This window comes from Ischnura elegans, chromosome 4, assembly GCF_921293095.1.
Source record: "Ischnura elegans chromosome 4, ioIscEleg1.1, whole genome shotgun sequence".
Classification (NCBI taxonomy): domain Eukaryota; kingdom Metazoa; phylum Arthropoda; class Insecta; order Odonata; family Coenagrionidae; genus Ischnura; species Ischnura elegans.
In genome coordinates, this window is record NC_060249.1 from 122638131 (window position 1) to 122656303 (window position 18173).

An 18173-nucleotide genomic window follows, 5' to 3' on the forward strand; every position below is an offset into this window, starting at 1 on the left:
TAACTCCTCCATGTGATGAATATTAATGGAAATGGATTTGGAACTTTTTACCTCTTAAAGTGATGCAAAATATGTAGTTTTATTTTCATTTGCTAGGGAAGCCTTCTGTAGTGGATCAGGAGTCTTGTGAGCACTTGTATTATTTCTAATGTTGCTGTGCCACACACATCTGTACAACGTCACTTAACGTCATTCCTCATTGCAGGGTAAAGTATCGGTGGGCGTGGGTGGTGGTGGGGTGACTTCCCTCGTCTGCATCCGAGATGAGTTGATGGTGGCTACCACCAGGGGCACGGTGCTTCGCTACGGCTGGGATGGTCACCTCCACAGGGACCACTGCTTGGACCTACGTCGCATTCCTTTCTGCAATGATCAGCAGGTTTCCAAAGGTGAGGTTGTGTCGTGTGCTTCCTCCTCTCCTTCCTTACTGATATTCTCCATCAGTACGTTTAATTTTTTCCCATCATTTCTTTAACTATTCCAACCAAGGATACGCCTTGTTGGTCTTAAAGAAGCTGCTTAATATGCATACAGTGGAGTGTCAATTATCTTTTGTTGATTAACCTTTAGTTGAAGTAAGATCTACTGTAGACCCTTGTTATTACGAAGTTCACGGGACCGAAAGACCGGAGGTTCAGATTAACGAAGTTTGTGTGAAGGTTTATTTTAGGAATCATCGCAATAAAACCTACTTTGCAAAAATTTCTAGTCTCTTCAATATCCTGTACTTATAGTTGCACTGCAAAATATTTTTAGAGTCATGTATATAATATAAGCATTAAATTATGTGCAATTATGTAAAAAAAATTGCATTTGTTTGATTTTATCAATTGAAGAATGTGGCATGACGCAATCAAAGGTTGATATCTAAAGACAAATACCATGAGTCCTCGATATACAAGCAAGATGCGTCCTAGACCTAGTTCGTAAATTGATAAACCTATGCCAGGCATCGAAAAGTGCTGTTATCCTGGATAATGCAACACTGCATTATAATTGTGAGTTCACTCACGGTTGTGATAAGCTAATCTAGCTTTGCGTGCGACGCAGCAGGAGCCGAAAAAAATCACTATCCATGGGAAGGATGAGCGGGCGAAACGCTGAACAGTTTTTGACTTCACTAGGGATCAAATAATACCTTATTATTCAGATTATGCCCAAATTGCGAGTTCCTCTACTGCTGTAACTCCTTAAAAGTTTGGATCCTTCTAATGGGTTAGAGAATTAAGGGAATCTCGTGTATTCTGCGGTGAAGATTTATGTCGTGATGTACAAATCAAAATAACTACCATGCTGGCTAAGGGATTGCATCTTTGGCATGAAAAATGTAGTAAATTTGCCTTCGGTAATTTGGTATTTACGAATTCCTTTTTTACTGAATTTAATTTGTATAGCAAGTGAAGGTACTGTTTTTCAAGCGTTCATCGTAAAGACTTATGATTTTGTTTCTCCTTAAATTTAACGCCATATACAGTAGAATCCTGATTTAAGGTTTTTCAGGGGGGACAAAATTTAAAACACTAAATGCGGACAAACACTAAATGAGGACCTGCCATTTTTATTCAGGTTTTAGGGTCTGTAATGATTGGAATGGCTTTTTATGAATAAAAAATATTATTTTAAGTACCTAAAAGGTGCTGAATGCAGCAAAAAATTCTTTTTAATGAAATGTTCTCTGTCCTATGAAGGTTGGATAATACTTTTCAGGAATCGGCTAAAAAAATGGGTAGTAAAAATAAGTAATGAGAGGATGACAATTGTTTTAATGAAATATTTTAAGAAAATTCTAATAAACATCAACTTAAAAGCATTCCCACACGGATTATTATTGTGCACATTAGTGATTCCATTTTTATGCATATTTCAGTGATCTCGATGAAATTTAGAATTTTTTCTGTAAAAGTGACATGTAGGTGACTATAGCATTTCTAATATAATAAGAAAAGGTGTAAGTAGGTACTCGAAAAATCATGAGGAATGAGTGAAATAAAGGGACAGCAGAAGATCGCTAATCCCAAATTCTCAACTACCGAATATCTATTAAAACGGAGGTTTTCTGGAATTTTGCCAACTTAACGTTTTCTGTTGCCTCGGCGAAACAAGGGATTTAAGAGCTTTCATGGTTAAATAAAAACACAGTACTATTCCACAACCTTATATTTTTGCAGTCTACTAGTTTCAACGTTACAACGTCATTATCAAGACTAACTAGTTAGTTAACTAACTAGTTAGTCTTGATAATAGTCTTGATGAATATCTCATCGTTCCACCAAGTAACGCCTAAATCTGTGGATTTAAGAGCCTTTAAAAATCCTCCTATGCACACATTTTGGATTTCGAGGTCATCCAAAAAAGTAGAATCTTATTTCTAGTATGCGTACAAGTCGATGGTGATTTAACAAGATGATAACACCAGATTCGTTGTCATATATCCGCGGCCTTATGCAGGTCGAATGGAGCCGGGAGAAGTTGCTTACGCGGCGCGCTGATCACCTTGACTCCGACTCGCCTTGTTTCTCGGCAGCTTTTAATAAAATTTGTTTGGACCTTGAATGACGATTAGCTAAACTCTGTTAAGTGAAAAGGTTTAATCTTCAACAGAACTGGATTTCATCCGAAAAATTGTCAGTGCCTCGGGAGTTTGGCAATTTTGTCAGGGTTATGATGTCGAAGTCAACCACCAACCACCTGCCGGATTTTCGTATTTTTCCGCGCTCATCTATTCTACCGTGAGTATGCGGTGATTTTTTTACCAGCATGAGCGATTTATTTTGAGTAATGGACCGTGATAGTTCGTCAAAACTCCGATTGTCATTATCTTTTGACATTAATTAGCACCAGATAGATATTTTTGAATCGACATCGATATCAACCAGCCGCATGTCGGTAAATTGGCTCCGGGACATCTAAATTACGATGTTAAATAATGTTGTTCCGTAGGGAAAGAATGCTATCACTCACGATCACGACAGGGGAAACACTTCCTCGGTTCTTTCGCTGTTCCTCCGTGGAAACTGACCTTGGAATGGATTATAGAAAGAGTCTTCTAGTGAACTGCGCAATTGATATTGGGCCTCCTCTTTTGAAAAGAGAAAGTAGCCGACTGAAAAAATATTGGGCTAATAATCGACTGCCCGTAGGTAGTAGAGTTGAAAGGGGCATAAGCCATCAATTGAAAAAATAACGAGAAAACCATTATTGTAGCGGCCCTCAGAGGATAACTCGTGTCTTCAGTCGTCACGTATCATCGAAGTCAAGTTCAAGAAGTGAAGGATAAGGTAGTTCGAGGTTATTAAGGGATGACTTTGCTCCATTAGATCGGATCTGATACAAAAAGTGCCTGGTGTTTGGATCAGAAGGGGAGCGAAACATTACGAGAAGACAAATCACCCAACTTGCCAGTTGAAGGTCGCAGCTGCGCTGCGCTCGCGGAAGAAAGCAGTTGAAGAAGCGTTCCCCGGTAGATTCTATCGACTCTTGGTAAACTTTCATGAGACTGTTCTTGTTGATGAGCATAAATTCGAAGATTTGGATGAACCATCATGAAAAAACGTTAAATCGGGCAAAAAAATCTTGAGCGGGACAAATTTTTACGACCATAAATTCGGAAAAACGCAAAATGCGGAAACACTAAATACGGATAATTTTTACATTGTCCTAATAGGGAATGAATCGGGACCCAAAAAAATAAACGCTAAATGCGGAAAAACGTTAAATGCGAAGACGTTAAATCCGGATCCGACTGTATTTATGTACTTTAATTTGGCTGAAATTAAGTTTACAGCTTATTGTTTTTTCTATTTTTTCTTTGTAGAGAAATATTTTTTAAAGAGATTTTTAATATTTTTGAGAATCTTGTATTTTATTCACTCATACTCTAAAAATTTTATGTTCCAATCGTAAGTAGGGTAGGAAAAAATCTAGAGAAATGAACATTTTTGCAGGAGGAAAGTCAGGGAATTAAAAAATTCAGAAATTTTGGACATAACAACTATGGTTAATGTATAATTTCTCGAAGTAGATGCATTGGGTGACTTCCTGTGATATGAATGAGTCAGTAATTGGAATTTTTCTTTGTAGCAATTCCTATTCTGGAGCCTAACACGTATGTAGTGGACATTGAATACTCACCCCTGGTTGGAGGATTTGCTGTGGTTCTCAGTGATGGTCGTGCTGCCTTTCTCACGGCTTCATCACTCAAATTTGATCCAAACGTAAGTAAATTACTTTTTTTATCGAGTTTTCTTGTTGCTTTTCTTTAAGTCGCTCCAGTTTTCAGTTGCATGAAATAAAGAAGTGATTAATGTACAAAATGCTGACCAAGAAAACTATCTGTAGCCGGCAAAATGTTTCAACCAAGACTATTTAAAAGTTTCTGAGCCAACTGTTGAACAAATATTTTCATTCTTGTCCGTTAGAATTGTTATTACAGAAACTCAATCAGTTCACCCTTATTTGTTTTCCGGACTGAAAATTTGCAGCAGTTTATCATTCATTTAATTGCCTTTATTTATTAGAGTCTAAAATATTCAGTTCTGTCTCAAAATAAGCTCAACTTTTTGCATGTGACTGCTTCATAGTGATGATACTTATGCCATCAATTCATTTTTTATTGCCCTCAAATGCAAAATGAAATTGTGAGGTGATGCTGCCTAGGTATTAGGATTTTTCAGCGTCAAATATTTGCTCTCATGTTCAGTGGCTTTGCCTTTCAAAGTTGTATTTGCAGTGTTTCCAATCTTATTTCCTGATATGTTTGGAAGTTTGGCTTATGTTTGAGTGAGTTCTCTCTGAATGTTAGTTACCTAAAACAAACCCATTCAAAGTGATGATTGAACTTGATTTTTTTTAAGTGTTATTTTTACTTGTTTGTCAGTTGCCATGGATTAGTGACTCATGCCTCTTAATTGCACTAGGTTTGCATGCTGAACACAATTTTCCTGATGTTACTTTCTTGTGTTTTCTTTTATTGTATCCTGATTTGCATGTTCAGAATTCGTTTATGGATGTAGGAGACTCAATGGTAAGAGAAGACCTTTGCATTACATAACCCTGTAGTAAAACCAATTGAACCTGAGCCTATTAAGTGGTGTAATCTAATTGACGTACATGAGTTGATTTCAATTGCCTCTCTAATTTAGCATAGGCAAAATTTACTTAGCTAAGAAGCATCTTTTTAATCCATCTGGATTCTGTGATACATACCTGCTTTACCTGGAAAAAGGGAATTTTAACGAACCATGCAGACTCATGTGGCTAAGTATGACTTTGGAAGTGGGCAATGTGTATCCTGTAAATATGCAACCCGGTATTATTATTCCATTCACCACTTGGCATATGAAACTCTGTTAATCGGTAGAATCTGCTGTAAGGCTAGCTCATGGCTAGGCTTAAATTTTTGTAAGCATGCCAGCACATCTCTCACAAAGGATAATTACATTATATTCATTTTTTTAGGTATTTTAGAAGATATTCTCTTTATTTTCTTTACCATTAGCTCAATTCCTTGATTTTGTTTTAGAGTAGGACATCTACATATATTATAGAAGAAGAAAGTTCCCTATCAAAATCTTTAAGTCCATGAAACAATTTAGCCAGGTGGTGGAAAATAAAACGGGTATAACTCAGAACTTTTTGGAGAATTAAGTACATACTCCTTTCTCCAGTAAAATTGTGAGAACACATCTTCTTTGTTTCATATTAAGCATCAAGGGAAGTTTTGAATCGGTTCAAAGATAGGAAATTCAAATGCCAATTAAAGGTGGAAGGAAAATACCTATACATATCATGTATCTCCACTGCAAAACCGCTCGACAATCACCCACTGAATCAAAACCGCTCAGCAATTGCCCACTGTATCAAATCCGCTCATTTAGTAGCCCGACAATACAAATGTGCTCAGCTTGCAATAGCCAAAGCGTAAATGCTCACCTCCGAAGCTGGGGAATTGGAGGTGAGGGTTTATGCTCCGGCTATTGTCAGCTGAGCTCATTCGTATTTTTGGGCTCCTAGATGAGCGGATTTGACTCGTTGGGCCATTCTTGGGTTGTTTTGCAGTGGAGGTAAAAATATATCCCTGAAACTGGTTTTTCTACTGTCATAGGCAATTATCAATACCTTCAATGAGCAGATGAATTTGAAAGGCTAGTGAAGAATAACAAAATATTCTAAGAAGTAGGGATGGACGGACGGATCCAGGATTTCTCTCGAATTCGGATCGTATCCTTGATTTTCGGAGCCGGATTTTTCGGATCGGATATTTTCGGATCCAAATGCATTTTCAAATTCCTGCTATTAAACGAAGTAATTATTCAAGTTTATTCTGGGTAGGTACAATCAAAGGAATGCTTTTTAGATTTTCATACACATTTTAATATTTTTATAAATTAAAAATCATTTTTGTAGGCTTTCAAGTTGTTTTTTTTTTTAATCTTTACATGCTCAGGACCTAAACTGTTACGCTTGGGTTTGGACCTGAAAATAGGAAAAATCTTCAGATAAACCACTTACCAGTGGCATAGGACAAGAATCGCATGGGAATGCACATTCGAAGAGAGAATCGGAACTCTTTCCACCCTTATGGGGTGTTGCATTCACTGAAGCTATTATTTAAAATTTCGGATCCAGATCTGATGTCTTCCGTGACTTTGGATCCGATGTATCCAATGAAGGGCAATATCCGCAGATATTTGGATCTGAGGTATCCGATTCGACCATCCCTACTAAGAAGATATCCCTTCATCAGTGACTCTGACATGTGAGATACGCTGAGTCAACGGCTGAGTAGCTTATCTGTGAGGGAATCGAGTTTCTCTAGAATGCCAAGTCTGTGTCATATTTTTTTTTTTTTTTTTTTGCCTCAACCCTTTCCTGCAAGTGCCTAAAATTGGAAAATCTTTTCCGTGCTAAGGGTAGCATGAGAATATTTAAACTTCTCTGTGGGGAGCTCTTTTTTGAGTTACCCTGGAATTTTCATCCCTCAGATTTGGGGCCCAGCTCAAGCCCATCCCTTACCCCGGCCACTGAACTACTTCCTCCAACCCTAACATAGCATGAATCCACACTCAACTTATTGCATTACCAGTGTTTTTTTAAACCAAACATTGCATTTGATTTTCAATAATTTACTCCTCTAAAAGAATTACTAATATTTTTTAAAGCATTGTGGGATTGAAAACGGGTTTCTAGCGTTAATAATGACAAAGTTAGTGTGTACGAGGTAATGAGGCTACTAAGTCCGGAAGTGCATTATTTTTAATGCTAAAATTTTGTTTAAAAATTGCTTACCCACAGAACAAATCAAAGAATTCATTTCAAAGTGTAAAAAAATGTAGTATGCAACGAAATATATCATTGAAAAAACTATTGACAATATAACCACTTCCCAACGCATTCCTGCGGAGAGGATGGTCATGAATGAGTGGGAGGGTAGGGCCTATATTGCATGGGGAGTGGCCCTAAGGACTCGCTAAGCTGGGTCTCTGGCCGGGTCTGAATGCATCTGACAATTTCAGTCATTTCCCTTCTCTCACATCGGCCAGAGCTGATGTCCGGCCATTTGCGTTGAAACATCCGTGACAGCTATACCTGACGTCAGGCCTTCTGCATATGAAAATGTCTGTTGGCTCCACCCAACGTTCGGCATGGAAGGGTTAAAAGACACATTGTAAATACTTGATTTGAGCAATAAAGCATCCACAGTAGTTTATCGTTTTCTCCGTAGAAGACCTGCTGATTTATTTGCTTTTATCTATTTCGTGGGAGGTAGTTACTCTGCTAACATGTTGTAAAATTTATTTGGGCTGTGCGTGAAATTCCTTGTTTCTGTAGGTAGAAAAATCTCATAGCTACTAATTGTGGAGTTGCTTTAACTTTATATTATGGTAGTGCATTGCAATTTTTTTTCATATTTTTTTAATCACACTAGATGATTTTCTTTAGAACTTTATCTGGTATCTAGAATTTATTCCTACTGAACTGCATATTGAAAAATGTATCTAAAATGTCCAAAATATTATACGTAGCAAGTGCAAGGAATTTGGGCCCAGAACATCGACGATGCCACTTGTGCTGCCGTCAACCATAAATATCGTCTTATTGCATTTGGACGAAAAAAGTGAGTACTTTGAACTTTACTCTCATTGGTATGAACATGCTTAATAAGAATATCATAATCATTAGTGTGCATATTCAGCTATTTTCTGTTGACATTTGTGAAGGGATTATTTGACTTCCTTTTGGAAAAAATACTGTCTTCAAGCCAATTTTGCTCGATGTTTCTCTCCTTGTACTAGGACCATTATTGGGTCCCAGTGAATCTATGGGTAACGTCGACTCCATGTCTCACTGAAATATCTAGTGAATATGGCTTGGATGCAGCATTTCCTGAAAGGAACACAAGTACAGTGGAACCTCATTAAAGCAAGTACGGGCTATAGCGAGACCCCCGTTATTACGAGAGACAACCGATGCAGCGTCCATTGACCCTATAATAAGCATGTTAAAAAATTCGTTTTTACGAGGCCCTTTTGGTGTTGGCTCTCGCCATAGCGAGGGTTTCGCCGCCGAAAAAACTTACATCACTCCATAATCTCTGTAATTGGTAGCGATCTGTTAGAAATGAAGTTAATGGAGTGCTTTTGAAGTTAATGGAGAGAATTTAGTGATGCAAAAAAGCATCACCTTTTGTCTGGATTTATGCTTTCGTTTATCGGATATAAATTTTCTGTCGCCGCACCAATCCTGTTCCTGTATAACTGTTCGCATCAGGTATATCGGCTATTATTAGCTCCACCTCTGGTAAAGCAACAATTCGCTATAGCGAGTGATTATTGGAGCACCGTGGGTTGTCGTTTTATCGAGGTTGCACTGTAGTTGATAAACAAAACTGCCGAAACCTAGAAAAAATATAGAGGTATTGTTTTCGGGATTAAGGTGGAATGAAATAGAAATAAATGCATAGATTTTGTCAATTCATTGTTTGTTAGATTTTAATTGCATTATTTAATTAATGGTGGCCTATTCCCGAATGCTTCATTTTCCGTTCCAGCTCTCAGGGTGTGGTTTTTGGCGTGGATGAGCGGACGGGGGGACTGGAGGAGACGCACCGCCTCGTACTTTCGGGGCGCGACTCGCCAGGGCAGGGTGTGGGGCCCGTTCGTTGCATGCGCTGGACCCCAGACGGCCGAGCCCTGGCGCTGGCATGGGGCTGTGCACCAAAGGACTCCTCCACTCCGCTCCTGTCACCATCTGCCAAGAGCGATGGCTGCGGGGCGCCCACTGGTGCTGGCTTGTCAGTGTGGAGTACGTATGGCGCTCTGCTCATGTGCACTCTTGGCTGGGGGAACCAGACATCCCGGATGGGGAAGCTTTCTCCAGAGTCTGCATTTGTGGAGAGGGGTGGCGGCGGCAGCAAGAGGGAAGCAGAGGACTATTTGTTGAACATCCACAGTCTGGTGAGTTGATGCTGGAGGGTGTTTACATAGGGGAGGGAGTGTGGCAGCCCAGTGGCTTGGCAGTTGATCGAAGGGTCCTGGGTTCAAATCCCGGGAGAAGCATTCACACACCCCCCAAACGAAATCCTCCAAGTCGAGGTGGCTCAGAAATCACCGTACTCAACTCGTCTTGACTCGATGCTCGATTCACGATCAAAAAGTACTGCAGCGCACTCCCTATTATCCTAATGGGCTAATTGATGATGGGGAGAGACGGCTCGAATAATCGGAAAACACGGATAACCCAAACTTTCACTTTAATGTCTTGTAATGTTCATAATTTATGTAAAACAAACAATTTGTTATTACTTATGCCATTATTCTGCTTTATTAGAGTGCTTCCCAGACTCGGGGTAAGGCTTGGTTTTGAAAACCACACACCCGTGGCTGTGTGAACTTGGATACAGAAAAGTGGTTTGCACGAATGCATCAAAAAGCACTGCTCAACGTGGGAAACTACACTCTCAGGCACCATGCCAAGTAGTCGCGTCTTGCACAAGTTACCCGGGTTGCAACTGCTGCGGTACATGTATCGGTGATCACGGAGCACGGTCACGCACTGCGAGGCTTGGAAAACAGGAACACGGTGCTCCTGTGAATGCAGCTAGTCCACGAATTTGGTGTAGTTCATCAAATTGCCTAAAACAGCGCTGCATGCACTAAACGACTCTAGTTCTCTGCATATTTCTGAGTCAACTACCAACGACGTACATGCCACAGTGTATGGCAAGAAATTCCTAGTATTCGAGGTCGTACCTTTAGCATAATTATTTGAGATCTCGAGGTGCAAAGGTGAAGAGATTGGAATACTTTCCAGTATTCGAGGTATTTGCACCTCCCTAGGCAATATGATTGCTCATTGGGAATTTCAAGAACACTATGAATGAGATAAAGGAAATAGACTGCAGAACTGATAGATTTAAGGTATCATTTTGATGCCTCCACTACCCAGCATTCATACTTAGCCGTTGTGTTTTCGCGCTCTTGAAAATTTTCACTTTTTACTTAATCGCGAAAAATAGATATCGTCATTTAAAAATCTAAAAGCGTGAAATATGTACTCCAGGAGTAATAATCTTTCGATTTAGGCAATAAAAAAATAATAGGAACCACCCTATTAGCAGTTTTTTTTACGAATTATATAGCTTTCCTTTGTATATTATTAAGTTCATGGATCAAGTCTTTGCGTGCTGGATTCCATTTGCTCAATGTGTATTCAAGGTGCGCCCCGGCGAGTGCATGGTGGCACCTCAGTTTCACTTTATCATTTGAAATGGCCTTCTTTGTTACATGTCCTGGCATTCCGGCTCCACTCCCATTGAATATTGCGTGAACTTTGTGTTTCCAGGAGTGGTCAGCTGAAGGTTATCAGCTCTGGATGGTTCAGCAGCCGTGTCTGGGTCGCTCCGGGGTCGATCACCACATCAGGGAGCTGGGCTCCACAAAATCAGAACAAGATTCCATCATTGTTCTGGACTTTGTGAAAAGTGCCCTCACAGTCAACCCCTGCATGGTATGTGCTTCTGTTCAGCATATTTATCATTGCATCATTTATTATTGTTTGAGATATGTCTGGGGCATTTTCATTCTTAGTTTATTTAACTGGAGCTGTGGGTAGCTACCATCTTGATATGAGTGAAATTTGTCAGAAGCATGTATAATTCAAAATCAATTTTATGAATTGTAGTTATGAAATTCGTCAAGAGTTGGAAAAAGGCTCTGAATGAATTATGTCTAACAAAAAAGTGGAAAAAGCGTAATTATGTTATAATAATAAATTTTGATACAACTGATGACACAAATTTTATGTTTTCACTCAAAACAAATTTCTTCACTCTTGAAAGAAAGCCACCATTCCTTAAAATAAAAAAAATCGCAACTTGTTTTGCTGACATCTTGAAACATGTTAATAACTTGAACAATTTGCGTTCAAGATGTATAAAATTTCTTTAATAAAACCGTTGGGCAAACTTTTGCCAGAATAAACATCATCCTTCTCTCTAATCCATCATCTCCAATACAAGGTTTATCTAACAAGGCTGATTTGTCGCCCCTTCACAAAGAGAACATTTGGCAGAGCTTGCAAATTTGCAAATTTCTCCATGGGAACACATCTAAGCTAACATATTATTGGAAAACTGTGATGACGTCTGCTTTTCCTACTGATAATCCTAATGATTTTCTTTTGAGCATAAATGAGTGACATTTTTTAATATAATTAGGCGCCACCTCAGATGATACACCATATTTAAGGTTGGAATTTACTGAGGTATTATAATACATCTTTAGATCATCTACATTGCTCTTGTTCTTGGTACATTGTACTGCCACCTGAGGTTGTGGTCTACTTGTGATTACTTTCGAATATCAAATAAACTCAACTTAAAATTTGCCTTATATTATAATTAAAGTTATCTTTAAAAATGCATTGCATATGATGTGCTGTAATATTTGTGTATTCAGAAAAAAACTCAATAGGGTTTTTTTGTGAGGTTATCCTTTTGATTTTTTTCTGGTAGCTATGTGGTGGTCGTTATGGTGAGTTTTTTATGAAAGTAAAATGTGTATTGTTTTATGTGTTGCCAAACTTTGTAATAAATCCTTGCATAACCCCGAGTAATTATTTTAACTCGGGACTGAAAAGTTAATTTTAACTCTGATGCATACCTAGTGTTTTCATTTCATTTCATATGAAAATGCAGTTCTGCCACGTTTGATTTTTTACCCAGTTTGATTGTATATTTTCCAAATCAGTACTGACCGTGATTGCATGACATACTCATGCTTGAATGTGAATACTTTTAAATTGTACTTTTGGGATGAGATAACTACAGTAAAACCTATTTACATTGTAATGGAGGGGACCAAAATTTGGCTAATTTGATGTATGGAGGTTCACTATAGAGAGGTTTCAGTGATAGGCACCATTTTTTCATATCCTTCGGAAATGAAGGCGCTACTGTCTTTAAAACCATTATATTTATGTGTTTAAACAAACATGCATGCATTAGTGATGTGATCTCTCTTAATTCAACAGTCACTTAAAATGATTAGGATAGTTAGATACCTTTTTTCTTATTTACTGTTTGGTATGCTCTCATATGGAACAAAATGGCCACAACTAATGATTAACGTGAAAATTACAGCACATTAAAGGTGTATAAGAAAAAAAATAAGGGTGAAACGTTTATCGCCGAAAATGTCATTTCATGTATATAATCGCAGCTGCATTAATGGTCTCTAGTTGTCTCGGTAAGATTTGCGAAGGTAGTTAGGCTGTCTTGGGGGTATCTCCTTGGTACGATAAGTGGAGGTTTTACGAGACAAAGAGGTTCACTACAAAGAGGTTTGCCTATAAATTTACACGTAAATTAGACGGGACCATGTGGGTGGTATGAAGTATGGAGGTTTATGATGTAAAGAGGTTCACTGCATAGAGGTTTTATTGTATCATTGTGTGCTTTTTTATGATTATGATATGTCCTAGCTTTGTGAAAATATTAATGCTCCAAAGGAAAAGTGCTGGAGCAAATAAATCATCCATCTATCAGGTTAAGCCTGAATCCATTCAGTTAACCTATTTGTCGTGTGTCTTTCCTTCAGAGCCACCAGGGGCACATCTGCCTGCAGGGGGACGACCGGCTGTACATCAACCTGGGTGGGAGGGTGGGCGGGGGTCGAGGGCGGAGGGGGCGCAGGAGCAGGGCACCCCCCTCCTCCCCCCACCACTCGTCCTCGTCCCGATCGTCCTCCACCACCTCCTCCTCCTTCTCCTCCCCCCTGCCCATCCTCCCCAACCACTTTGGCGGCGTGTCGGCGCGTGGCGTGGCGGGCGCAAGGCCGGGGGGCGTGCACGCGGGGGTGGGTGGGGATGAGGACGAGGGGGCAGGGGGCGGCGATGAGGAGGACGAGGAGGAGGGAGGCGGCATGGGGGTGGGGGGCAGGGGAGGGGAGGGGAAGGCGGAGGGCGCGGCCGAGGCGTTCATGGGGAGCAAGCAGTGGATCGTGGTGCCCATCCCGTCCTCATACCTCGGAACCAACTGGCCAATCAGGGTGAGTGCCTTCATCGTAACGAGCCAGCACCTTAAAGACTAAAGGGAGAGATACGCATTGTGTGTGTGTACATCTTTGTGCATCCAGCAGGAAAAAGATATCTTTAAGTTATCTTCTACTTGAGGAACCAATCTAACTTTTAAACCAGAAATTTGCAAAATTTTATCTCTTTTGTTATTTTTGAATCAGCTATTTTAGTTTGAATCATGTTTTTTCTGAATCTTTTCCATGAAATATAAATTGAAAATTGCTGCACGGGGATGGGTTCCTCAATCTTTCTGGGTGTGGGTGTTCGTCCAGTTTTTATTAACGTACCTCTGCTTTCGCCATTGCAGTACGCTGCTGTGGGTGCTGATGGACAGGGTGTGGTGGTGGCAGGTCGAACTGGGCTTGCTCACGTCACCCTGCCCACTTGCCGTTGGCGCCTGTTTGGCAATGAGACGCAAGAGCGGGACTTTGCTGTCACCGGAGGTCTCCTTTGGTGGAAGCCTTGCAGCAATGGGAGGAGTGCAGTGGCCTTGTCAATTGGTGCTGGAGTTGATGGAGGGTGAGCGTGCATGATTTTCAGTTTTTCTTCAATGACTGAAGTGATTCATATAGTGATACATAATAATTACCTAACCCCTTTTTCTGAAATGACGAGCCAAGCTTGTCATGAACTTCTGAGGCCAAATCATGCAATGATGACTGTAGCTTGTCATCAGCTATTAATACCGTATTTCTCCAAATATAGTCCCCCTCTGAATATAGTCCCCTCCCCTTAATTTTTAGGCTTCAGTTTTGGGAAAATTTAAAAAAATGCGTTTGAATATATAGTCCAATGCGTTTGAATATATACAGTAAACTCTTGATTTTACGAAGCAGGATTTTACGAAGTTTTCGATTATACGAAGTGATATTGCGGTCCCGGTGAAAAGCCTATGCTAAATACATGGCGCTATTCGATTATACGAAGTTTCGATTATACGAAATTTTTTGAATTTACGAACCTCGGCTCGGTCCCTAGGAGCAAATGGCATTCGTTTATACGAACTACGGCGAAAAATTTGTCAACAAAACTAGTTACGCCGGCGTAAGTAGCTAAAAAATCAGCGCTTCCAACTGTGGTCCATCAAAAGTGCGAAATCGTAAATGATAATGCAACTTTGGAGAGAAATGGGTCGCCAAAAACCTCACTGTGGGAATTTAGGGGGAGTAGGAGTTCAGTTAAAATATCGCGGCTGACATTATGCTCCTATTTACGTGATGTTCGTAAACATAGCATCGACAATAATTCGTAGTTTAACATGTCAGGAAGGTCGCGCGGAGTATTTCGTACACCCCTAATTAACCCTTTGCACTGCTGTGAACGTACTTCGAAGACTACTTGACTACTTTTCGCCGAAGCACTTCGAAGGGTCCCTAATCCGGGACCCTCTCCTCGACGAGCTCACCCTCACTGGCCCCTGAAACTGGGCTATTTTTTAATGAATTACCTGACGCAACCCTGGGTTTCAAAGGGCAAAGGTGCCATGGGGGGAAAAAGAGTAAAGTGCGTGTTACTGTGGGGCTGTGCGTCAACCAAACGGGCACGGACAAAATAAGCCCGTTGTCATTGGGAAATTTGAAAGGCCACGGTGCTTAAAACATGTAAAATTGGAAGCCCTCCCCGTTTTTTACCATGCAAATAAAAACAGCTGGATGACCCGAGAAATTTTCCAGCAAACTGTTATACGTCTACAGAGAAAAATTGCTGGAGAGAACAGCAAAATTGTTTTAATAATGGATAATGCCACCGTTCATAAATGCGTGGAAGATCTAAAATTGGCTAATGTACGAGTCCTCTTTTTACCCCCGAACTCGACCAGCAAGTCCCAGCCCTTGGACCAAGGCATTATCCAGGATTTTAAAGTCCTATACCGGAAGAAGCTTGAGCGGTATTACTTGCGATGGATCGGTATGTATACATTCATCTATTTTGCTCATGTGCGTTTGGATATCGATTTAGATATTTTTATTCATGATTATCATTCTTTCAAATCTATTTGCTACTTTTATAAATGGGAACAGAAATTAATAACATCCCGAAATGGACGTTGATACATGCAATCCGCGCCATAATATCTTTTCGTGTATATATTGGCCTTTGTGAATGAACAACTTAAATATCTTAAGTACTGGGCTCTATTTACCGCCAATTTATATTTCAGGCTTCTCGTAATGAAGACGAACTTCCAAGTCTAGCCATGAACTTTCTTCTCACACGCTTCCCCGTTCTCCCATGCTGGGGTTCTGTCTTTCAAAAGCCTTTGTCCCTTCCCTCCTGCCGCCTTTGGCTGATCTTGCTGACACCCACCTTACGCATCCCAAACCCCTCCTTCCCCAGCATTTCCCATTCACTCCCTCCCTAAGGAGACTGAGCTTGTGTGCGTCGAAAAAAAATACGGCCCCCAAAAGTAGACTGAGGCAGAGCTGAAGGCCATTTCCCCACCCTTCTTTGGCCTGCCCCCTTCACCAGTCCTTGTGCTGACCACACTTCTTCCCTCAGGCAATCCCCATCCCACTCTTATTCACCCCACCCACTGGGAACGTTCCCCGATTGTGGAGAAGGGCATGGTTTATCTTTACCTGCAACGGGGGGAAGTTATTAACCGGAGAGAGGCGGAAGAAGTATCTTCCACTATCGGGAAAATGGTGCCGCGCTTATAATTGTCTCTCCTCTTCTCAGCTGACTTTTCAATTGAAATTAATTTCTTTGCTCTTTCCACACTATATTTATTTACGATTATGGCGTGACTATTTTTTAGTGCTAAAACTAAGAAAATCTTTTCTCTATGTCAATGATCCTTTGCCTAACTTTCAATACGGCGGAGAAAGGAACACGAAAACTAAATGAGGTGACGGTACAGGTTTTTGCGTGTCATTTTTTGGGAATTCACGCCAGCGAACCAATACTTAACCACGTTGAGAAATGATAAAACGTCTCTTGTAGGAAAACAATCAATGTGGATAATAACGTTTCTATCTATATTTCTCCGATACTGTAAGATGTTTCTCCTGTCGTTTTCCGGTTGGAACCTTGCTCCTGTCGGCATAAAAGGAGAGAAACATACTATATGAACAGGTCACCTCACACCCGGTATGAAGAATACAGTCCTGATGAAGAATTAAGTCTTTTATGGCAACGTCTGCGAAGATGATGGAACACAGTAGTCGGACGGAGAACTCAAACAGAATTTACTTCAAATATTCGCCAGAAGATAATCACATCCTACGTTATTTATGATCGTAATTGAATCTCAGTGAAAATAGAGCACATTCTGCTGAAAATACGAAGTACCGTATATCTCCGAATATAGTCCCCCCCCCCCAATTTTGAGACCTCAGTTTTGGGAAAAAATTTAAAATGTAAAGGAAGGCAATTTTTCTGTGGTTAGCAAGTTAAGATTCTAGATTCGATAAAAACTATTATTTTCTGTGAAGATTAAGAACAAATCTGTTCACATATTTTCCATCACAACAAAATAACTATACCTAAAACATGTTGTGATCCATTGCATGTATCAGTAATTTATAGTTCCTTAACCAGATGTAATGAAGAAATGAGAAATTTTCCAAGTATCCAAGGCTATTGTATTTTTTAAACCTTAACAAATTATTAATATTTTTGATTTCCAAATGACTACAGACAATGTCAATATATAAGCTTTAACTTAAAGCCCATAAACAGTATTGCATTTGGCCCTGAAACTTCCTTAGATCCAGTGTAACACACCCATCAAGTCATCACAAATCCAAGTGACCTGAAGAATTAAGGAAATCTAAATAAAATTGTGTTAAATAAATTATAAATATTATAAAAATATTGCTATCAAATGCCTTCTAAGCAAAACAATTAAACTACAGGACTTACAAATATCAAAGTAATAAAATTAAGAAATAAACTTTTTCCAACAAACATTAAAACTGAAAAAAAATTATATCAATTTTCAATGCCTCGTCGCAATTCATTGCATAAGTTACACAAAGAGCTTCTGCTCTGCATTTGCGCACAAATTCGACGATATTTTCCTCTAATTCTTTGAATCTGCCGCATCGAGACCCCCGAAATGACTTCCGCGATGTATTAGCGCTTTGCTAGCGCTGTAAATACTATGATTTACGGCGTATTCTGCAACGGCTATTTTTAAATTGGCATCGAAACTCCGTCTTTGAAGGCCTCTAATCTGCGTCAGGATTGATCCTCATCTTTCTACTTGATCCATCACCTCACTGTTGAACGTAAAATTATTTTTAATAAAGAAAATATCGCGGAAATAATTGCGAAACGTTACGCGACGTAATTTATCGATCCTATTTACCCTGACGAATTGAAGATATTCCTCAATAAATTGATTACACTTTCGATGCTGAGTCGCTGTATTTCGATCAAATGCAGTAATGCCGGCGCTTCTGGTTTAAAGTCTTCGATTATTGCGCCTTTTCAGAAACAAATGCATCACCTATTGCGCATTCTTGTTCTGTGAAGGCGGTTATGGCAGTGGTTGTAAACACGAACCGCACGGAGGTATAGTGGCTACGGACGCAATGAAATGCTAAATCGTCACGAAAGGTTCACTTTATCTGTTTATTTTTCGCAATTATTTA

The 18173-nt window shown here is 39.8% G+C and overlaps 1 protein-coding gene across 1 annotated transcript in view; it reads left to right on the forward strand.

The window, feature by feature from the left end:
• Positions 1–18173, forward strand: part of LOC124158235 (guanine nucleotide exchange factor subunit Rich) — a 48364-nt gene that overhangs the window by 6234 nt on the left and 23957 nt on the right. The window contains exons 4-10 of the mRNA XM_046533424.1: positions 206–389; positions 4081–4214; positions 8025–8116; positions 9050–9455; positions 10843–11007; positions 13098–13547; positions 13883–14094. Coding sequence (XP_046389380.1) covers positions 206–389; positions 4081–4214; positions 8025–8116; positions 9050–9455; positions 10843–11007; positions 13098–13547; positions 13883–14094 — 1643 coding nt within the window. The remainder of the gene's footprint in view (positions 1–205; positions 390–4080; positions 4215–8024; positions 8117–9049; positions 9456–10842; positions 11008–13097; positions 13548–13882; positions 14095–18173) is intronic.